General features: G+C 41.6%; 1 protein-coding gene across 1 annotated transcript in view; it reads right to left on the reverse strand.

The window, feature by feature from the left end:
• Window positions 1-8,663, reverse strand: part of KNDC1 (kinase non-catalytic C-lobe domain containing 1) — a 73,849-nt gene extending 65,186 nt beyond the window's left edge. The window contains exons 1-2 of the mRNA XM_087965678.1: window positions 8,274-8,663; window positions 1,417-1,615 (exon numbers count right to left, since the gene is read on the reverse strand). Of these exons, the coding sequence (XP_087821804.1) occupies window positions 1,417-1,615; window positions 8,274-8,663 (589 nt within the window). The remainder of the gene's footprint in view (window positions 1-1,416; window positions 1,616-8,273) is intronic.
• Between the last annotated feature and the right edge of the window lie 603 nt (window positions 8,664-9,266).

A 9,266-nucleotide genomic window follows, 5' to 3' on the forward strand; every position in this document is an offset into this window, starting at 1 on the left:
CCATCCCACCAGAACAGACAGAGGGACCATATTCCAGGTCTCCTAGGAGTCACATTGGCTCGGTGACTTAATTGGTCCAGCGGTTCGAGTCCTAGCACTGTGTGCCAGGGTAAGCTCCCATTACTCGCCTCAGCTTCTGCAGTTTGAAAGCATGTCATACGCGAGTAGATAAATAGATACACTTCAGTGGGGAGATGAGATGGCACTTCTTGCGGATGGTTAGAATCCTGCTGGTGCTGGACCTTTCTGGTTGCGGCACCCATTTGCGAAGTGGCTTTGATGGAGGGAGAGGACCCCAGATGATGCACCAGAAAAGCCACTCATCTTTCTTTTTGGTGCAGAGTTAGTTCATCCCCTATGGTGCACTTTGGGATGCACGTGAACATGAATCAAATAGGGCTAGCAATGTTAGGTCAACTACTACTCTGCATTAGAACCGTCATTTTCTGGCTAATTTAATGTCGCCTTACATACACACACACTCAATTTTTTTCTAAAAAAGTACAAAACTTCCAGGTTCCTTCCTTTAAATATTGCCATCTTATGGGAATTTTCAAGCATCCCCTTTTTTGTGCAGCTCCTGTCCTATGGAACTCTCTCTTCCCTGTGACTGACAGGTCTCTACCCTTCTATCCTTCCAGAGATCACTTAATATTTGGACCTTAAAATCTGGGGAGCCCAGGACAGAATGAGAATGTGAGTGCCTCAGCGGCTGTCTCGCCAGGCTTTTCTATTTTTAGTTTTATCGCTCTTGATTTTTATACCGTTTGTATTATTTTATACTATATTTATAGTGCTTTATTAGTTGCAAGCCACCCAGAGTTGTTTTAAGAGGAGGCAGCTATATAAAAGTTTTAAATGAATAAATAAAATAAATTCACGGAACACACATAAAATCTGTTCACTAAAGAAAGGGGGAAAGTTATTTTTGCTAGCTTTAGCTTTTTTATATATTAAATAATGTATATTACCACTAGAGCTAATTAATGTCAGCTTTTCTCCAGTTAGAATATATAATGAACACTAAATGTATAATCTATCTATATATCCTCTCTTGGCTCTCAGATTCTGTTTATGTTTAAAAACATTCATACAAAAGCGGGGTAGCATTTATTGCATAAAATCCTCTGGAAAATACAGACTAGATCAAAGAAATAAATTTAGAACCATATTAAATTTAATCTAGTAATCTTAGTTGAGTACTATAACACCTAAATGAACATACATTTAGTAGATATAACCTAATTTAGTTTGATGTGAGCTGACATTCATTGTTGCACTTAAGAAATTATGGTTCATACTCTAATTAAAATCCATGTAGAAATCTGACAGAGAGAATATAATGTTTCACTACATTCTCTCAGTGGGATTTTTTTTTAACTTTTCAACAAATTGCCTACCAGCCTGCATACTTACCACTGATCTGTTCCATGAAGCATACATTGCCATTGGTGTTAAAAGCCAAAGTGTCAGGAGTGATGCAAAGGGTCTGGAAGACTGTAGAGTGGATAATGTTCTTCAAAGACTGACTACACTCCAGGCAAATAGCCCAAATATCTTGCTCAGTAAGACAGCTATCTTGCAGTGAAAGAACATCAGTGAGCGACACATTCTCCTGCCAAGACAAGAATTCAGAATTACTCCACATTTCAGTACAGTGAACTTGATGAAGCTAGTTCCAAGTAATGCAGAATCCACCAACCCAACACATTTCCAAAACTGCAGAAGGTTCATAGAACAAAGATCTCATGATTTCATGCTCTCTCCTTCTTTCTTCCCTTCAAAGATCTTCTAACCAATGTAAATATTATTTTGGTACAGGCAAGTAGGGAGAAAAACACATAATCCACCATGGAAATCTAAAGGAATCCCTAGAGAAAAATTGTCTATGACATTTTATTGATTTTTATATCGCTTCATTTAACTGCCCTGTGCAGAATCAAACAGGTTCTTTGATTATTGAGAAGCTGCAGGAAACGAAGCAAATGAAGAGATGCTTGGAACAATAATGAAGAAAAACAATGTGAATGCATATGGTTGCATGCTATATTTGGCAGTGTTTCATGGTGGTAAGAGCAGTGAAACATGTAAACTTCACTATGTTTTCTGCATGTTGAGATTTGTATTTAAAGACTCTATCTAAGGTTACTCTGCCTCTTGGGTAAGAATTGCAGAACACTATGTTATAATATAATTGCTCTCGTTCATTCAGAGATGGATACCAGTTGAACAAAGTCTAGTAAGATTAACTCGGACAATCTCTTATGAGACCATCTGAGATTCTTTTGAGAAGACTCGGGATTTAGACAAAGCTCTCTGTGGCATGAACTCTGCCTTCTATAGGCTGGAGTTATACCCCACCAGTATCCAATTTTGGCTCTGGATAGACTCACCCTGCCACAAAAGGACTGGGTTCATGGCTTGGGGATCCTCTTGAACTCATGATTTCTACTAGAACAGTAGAAGGACATCATGGCAAGGGGGAATGTGATTCCAGCTTCAATCGGTATTCCAGTTCCAGGCCTCCTTGTATGCAGCTAGCAAGTAGGCTGGCTTGGTCGTTCAAGAGCGAGACACTAGCGAAGCGGGCACAGCAGCACCTGCATTTTCTGTATCGCATGAGAAAAATACATCTTCTTCCTGCTGTCCTTATCACTTCCTACAGAGCAGGGTGTCAAACTTGATTTCATTGAGGGCCGCATCAGGGTTGTTTCACCTCGGGGGCCCTGGGGGGGGGCATGACCAGGGCGAGTGTCATCACTCATCGACATCACTCATCGAGGCTCCGTTTTTAGCCACGATGGCCTCCTGCAGCCCTCTGCCAGTGAAAACAGAGCTCAGGAGGGCCACACGCATCTTTTTTCTTGGACTTTCTATTATTTTGCGACAACTGGAAATCATCTTGAGATCCAAGAAACAGCTATTACATAAAACCTTGTGTGCATAACTAAATAAAAATAACCAGTTCTTCTCAGAAAAATGTTTAAACTGTTATGGCAAAGCAATTATAAACCTACTTAGAAACAACATAGCATCTTTTGACAGAAATGCCTAAAAAGGTCTTATACATTATATAGAACACATCACATGGATGGAAATATAATCACCTAGAGTGTGGCTTCTAAGGGAGCCTAAATGCCTATAAAATATTGACAGTTGGCAGATGTATAAAAAGAGGAAAGTTAGAAATCCAATAGTTCTTTTTTTAAGAAAAAAATCCCTTTTTCCTTTTTTTTCTCTTTTCTTTCCACTCTGATATTTTTTGTTAAATTTGCTTTTATTTTTTATTAATGAGTTTGTATGCATGTGTATACAAAAAGTATGTATTTAATATATGTACTTATATAAAGTAATATAATTTTAATACTAATTATCTTAAGATCAAAACCTTTATCATATAACAAACTTTCTAATGCAATTTGCAGCAGGTTTTTTGCCAATGTTATACTCAATTTTGTATGAAAAACTCACATAATTTTATCCATGTACTATCGTTGTATTATAATTAATAGTGAAAGAAAAGGGTATTTCCATCTTAATTTTCAATACTCGAAGATATCTAAATATAATGTTAATAATCTTCAATTAATATTGTATAAACTGTGCTGTACTGAAACAACAAAATGTATCCAGGCTTACAACAACATAATAAAAAGGAAAAAAGAAAAGAAAACTTCTAAGACTTAAACTCATGCCAGACTGGACCACCCTCATTTCAGAACCAAAATGGTTGTCTTCTGAAATCAGTTAATGTAGAGAAGGAGTGGCCCCGTGGGGATAGAGTTAAAAGAGGGATCAGCCTAGATCCCTGTGTAGTCACAAGCAAACTAAATCCCAACCACTCCTTGCATTGTATTGACCTTTATCTGAACTTCTAGCAGGTGCTAACCATTAGTTGAGGAGATTCTTATGGGTAGACTGTTTAGCAATAAATCAATTTAACTGGTGCCTTACATGTAAACCTGGTTTTTCGGTGCCTGGCAGTTAATATCTTATGACTTATTAGAATTTCATTATTATACTTTAGAGTTATGTACCTACTTTACTCACTTCCATGTGTTCTTAATTTATTCTATTTGTTCCGTACACATTTTTTAATTACCTCTAACTGTAAATAAAACAAAAATACTGCCACTATGGTCCCAATGGAATGTTCAAATAAAGAGTCCACACTGTGTCCCTAAACACCTGCAAGCATATTTTTATTAGAAGCCCAATGAATGGAACAATTAGCTCAACCCACAGTGTGCTTGTAAAACATTCTGGCTTCAGTACTACATTTCCTGGCAAGCCTATTTAAGGCTGGAAGACATACTCTCTTGCTAAAAGAATACTGTAGGCTACAAAGCTAAGCCCCATGGCAAATGCTTTCCCCTTGGTTACAATTCTACTGCTGTAAATATGAATGGTCTTACCATATGGCAAAGGCACAGGCATATAAAAATTCTGTACAGACCATGAAAAAGGAACATTCTCTCCATTTGAGGGTGGCCATATTCGTGGGAAAGCATTTTAAGCATTAACGGAAGGATAAAATCACACCAGAGTTCCTCTGCTTTTCTGTCCTCAGGGGCAAAAAAAATGTGTTCTCATTCAAAAGGAAAGATTTGGCTCTAATTTATTTTTAATTGTCTGGGTTACCATCAAAGAACTACATAACTTTTCCAGCAGTTTATAAGCTGAAACGTTTTACTCCTGAACTGAGTTTCAAGGGGGGAAAATTCCACTGAGCATCCAAATTGAGTAAAAAGATGGGATACAGATTTGTTCAATAAATAAAATGGATTTAATTTTCTACATTGGTTATGTTAGCAGTTCTATTTCATATCGGCTTGGTTTTGATTTTTAAATGTTGATGTTTTTATTTTCTTCTTGTTTTGCTTTTATTTATGTGAAGCTTTGGCAGCCTTCCTCCTGTGGAACAGCTTGAATACACATATTTTTTTAAAAACCCTCTTTTTGATCAAGCTTCTGAAAAATGGTAAAAATCTGGCTCTGAAATTACATTTGGAGGATGTCAGATTTTCTTTTATGATCTACATCAGCTGGTTAGTGCTATTGTAATTTATATTGTGATTTCTTTGCTGTCTTTAATCTTGACTTCTCTCTGTTTTGAAGCACAGCAGCACAGAAACACTAGTGATAAATAACAATAAATAGTATACAATCATTATGGCATCTGGCCATAAACAAATGAATAAACAAAACAGACATAGCTCTTTCTAGGATAAGTGGAAAACAAAACGTACGTCTCCAGGTAGTTTTTCAGGTGCAATTTAAAGTTACAATGCAACATTTTGAACAAATAATGTCATACTTCCCAAAGGATTACATTGTGGACTAAAGGCCAATCTAGTTCAATCTTCCATTTTCAAAGTGACTAACCAGATTTCTACAGAAAGCACGTGAAAGTCCCACAGCAACTACTACTTGTTCCCGTTCTCAAAAGCATGTTGTCTGCAAAGCTGGAGGTACTATCAGCTTACAACTGGTTGCTTAGTGACCATTTGAAGGTACAGCAGACCCCCCCCCCAATGCTACTTATAACCTGATTCCGAAGTAACAGCCACTGCAGTGTCCCATGGTCATCTGTCCTAAGGACCAACTGCAGGATGCTGCAATAGGAAACACCCACTCCATCCATCTCCTTCCCCATCTCCTCCCACCGGTATTTGGGTCTGCTTCAAACTCCACTGGGCTCTACACCTTCCTCCTCACCTCACGAATCCCAATCCAATGCAGCTGTCCAGAAAATGGCAGCCATTTCTGGAAACGCCACAGGTCCCACTAAAGGAGTGACCGGACCTCCTTCCTTAACCCTAGCTCCGGAGATTTTTGAAAGATAAGTGACCAATGGATCACACAGGGTGATGAGGGTGTGGGACACAATGGGGTGAGAAGCAGGCCTCAGGGGAAGGTAGCAGAGCACGAAGTGCCTCAAGGGATGGGGGAGGCCCCTGAGGGACCCCATGTTTTTGTTTAATGACTGCATCAGGGAGTGGTGATCACACAGGTACATCACTTAATGTTCCTTAACAGCTATCACAATTTCCAACTGTAATGGGCAGGCTTCATAATGGTCATTGGCTGAGGGCTACCTATATATTATTTCAACCATATTGCACTCAGTTAAGAATTTAATGATAACTTCTAAAGAGAGTTTCATTCAGAGAAATAGCACTAGCACTTAAGACTTATATACCGCTTTGTAATGCTTTACAGCCCTCTCTAAGTGGTTTTACAGGACCAGCCTATTGCAATCTGGGTCGCCATGGTACTGAAGTTCTTGTAAACACAGTTTCTCAGGCACATTCTTTAGTAGAACATCCTTTAATATTAGGACGAATCAAACATAGACACAATTCCACTTCACTTTTGATAAATGTTTGTTTCAACCAGATACTAGCAAATTTAGCACAGCACAGAATTCAGACCAGCTGGCAACTAGTAATTGATCAGATAGGACACTGACAAGTTAAGGAAACTCTGAGGTATGAATGGGTTCAGTCCCAGGATCATGAAAGTTAGCCGTATTCCTTTTCCCCACTCTGATCATGTCATTGATTCTAAGGAGAGGCATTTCAAAGTCAGGCTGGACAGTAAAAAGCCTAGTTTGAAAGCAGCCCTCCCCCCTTAAAACATTTTACTAATATTGCATGAGAAAGACAATATAGCTGAATCATGCTTTTTCGGGCTACAAGAGACAGATTCATGCAATTATAGGAAGTCCTCAACTTACAACAGTTCAACCAGTGACCGTTCAAAGTTATTACAGCACTGAAAAAAGTGACCTATGACCATTTTTCACACTTACAACCGCTGTAGCATCCCCATGGTCACGTGATCAAAATTCAGACTACTGACAACTGTCTCACATTTATGACAGTTGCAGTGTCTCGGGATCATGCGATCACTGTGATCACCCAACAAGCAAAATCAACGGATAAACCAGATTCACTTAACCAGCATGTTACTAACTGCAATGATTCACTTAACAACTGTGGCAAGAAAGTTTGTAAAATGGGGAAAAGGTCACTTAATAAATATCTCGCTTAGCAACATAAATTTTGGGCTCAATTGGGGGTCATAAATCAAGGACTATCTGTACTGCATCTTTTATGACTTAGGCCGGTGTGGTTTTCTACTCCCAGAATTGCCCAGCCAGCAAGAATCCTGGGAGTCGAAGTCCACACATCTTAAAAGTTGGATGTGTCAGAAACCCTGACATGTTATGTTACAGAGAGATCACTTTTATGCGCTTGTTTCCAAGTTAGGAAGGATCTGGGAGGGATATTGTTCCAAGAGACTCCTTGGCGGGTTTATACACCCTCCCTCTCAGCAGCTCCCTTGCAAGACTAGTTCCTAGGATGTGCTTCAAACATATAGTGCAGGAGTTGATGGAACAGGACAGGAGTAGAGTTGATGGAACAGGACAGGTTCTAGAGTAGAGTTGATGGAACAGGACAGGTTTCAAGTAGAGTAGAGCAGAGTAGAGTAGAGTTGATGGAACAGGACAGGTTTCAAGTAGAGTAGAGCAGAGTAGAGGAGTTGATGGAACAGGACAGGAGTAGAGTTGATGGAACAGGACAGGTTTCAAGTAGAGTTGATGGAACAGGACAGGTTTCAAGTAGAGTAGAGCAGAGTAGAGTAGAGTTGATGGAACAGGACAGGTTTCAAGTAGAGCAGAGTAGAGTAGCAGAGTTGGAAGGAACCTTGTAGGTCATCTAGTTTCACCAACCCCCACTCAAGCAGGAGACCCTATGTCATTTCTGACAGATGGCTGTCCAGTCTCTTGAAAGCCTCCAATGATGAAGCACCTACAACTTCTGAAGGCAATTTCTGTTCCATTGGTTCATTGTTCTCAGAAAAAAAATATATCCTTATTTTGAGGTTGAATCTCTCCTTGTTCCATTATTCCTTGTCTGGTCTTCAGGTGCCTTCAGGTGCTTGACCCCTTCCTCTCTGTGGCAGCCCCTCAAATATTGGAAGACCACTATCCTGTCTCCCCTGGTCCTTCTCTAGCCAAGCCCATTTCCAGCAACCGGTATGTTTTAGCCTCAAGTCCCCTAATCATCTTGGTTGCTCTTCTCTGTATTTTTTTCTAGGGTCCCAACATCTTTTTTTATAGTGTGGGGACTGCTGCCCAGGGAAGGAACTCGAGGCCACCTGCCCAATTTTAATCCCACACCCCCCCGCCCCGTCGACACCACCAGCCCAGAAAGCCGCCGGGTAGCAGGCAGGGCTGTTCTTGTCCCGCCGCCAGAGCTGCTCACCTCGTCCTCCGAGAGCGCCGGCAGGGGGTCGAAGTCGCAGCACTCTTCCTCTGCAAACTCACCCATCGCGGCCGCTTCCGAGGGTCCTTCCTGGCCCCCGCCGGGACCAGAAGCGACCCGAGGGGACTCGACTTCCAGCGGCCAGCCGGGCTCTCTCCGGCATCCGCCCCCTCCCCACTTTCTTCTTCCGTCGCTAGTTGCGGGTCCGTCTCTTCTCCTTCCCCGACGGTTTGGCTCGCCGCGCCTCCCTCCCGGCGCCGTCCGACAACTGTGTTTGCCGAGCGAGGCAGCGCCCCTGGCAACCGAGCTGCCTCGCCCTCGGCCGGGCTTGAGCCAAGAAGGGAGGCTCCGCCTTGTTCCGGGGCCGGTGGCCGAAAGTGGGGGAACCATCGCCGGCTCTCCTTTAAAGAGTAACTCCGCTAGAAGCCGAAGAGAAGTTTCCGCGCTGCAGCTGCTGATTGGCTGTTTTTGGGGGGGTCTTAGCTTGCGGCTCTTGAAACGCTGAGCCTTTTTTTATTTTTTATTTTTTAAGGATAAATTATGGAGCCCTTTGGTGACTCAAGTCAATGGCGACCAGATGTGGGCCTTACAAATCGTAAGGTTAAGCCTTAACACGGATATTGGAGAACTTTTGGCATTATGAGGGCTCCCTGGTGCTCTCTGAGCTTGCTGGCTTTCTCACAGACCTTTCATTACCCAAACTAGGTAACATCATCAGCCTTAGCAGCTGAGGGGATTTTAAACCATCATGCTAGCACTGAAGATGTTAACAAGTTTGCTTAATGAAACGTCTGCTAGAAAACAAGCAACCTCAAGAGAGCAACAGATAAACAGATAATCAAGAGTTGGAAGGGACCTTGTAGGTCATCAAGTCCACACACCCCCTCCGCCCAAGCTGGGGACCCTACACCATTTCTGGCAAATGGCAATCCAATCTCTTCTTGAAGGTCTCAAGTGATGGCGCTCCCACAACTTCCGAGGGCAAGCTGTTCC

The sequence above is a fragment of the Notechis scutatus genome, chromosome 4, assembly GCF_049901735.1.
Source record: "Notechis scutatus isolate UNSWTSFEM ecotype Mainland chromosome 4, rNotScu1.2, whole genome shotgun sequence".
Lineage (NCBI taxonomy): Eukaryota > Metazoa > Chordata > Lepidosauria > Squamata > Elapidae > Notechis > Notechis scutatus.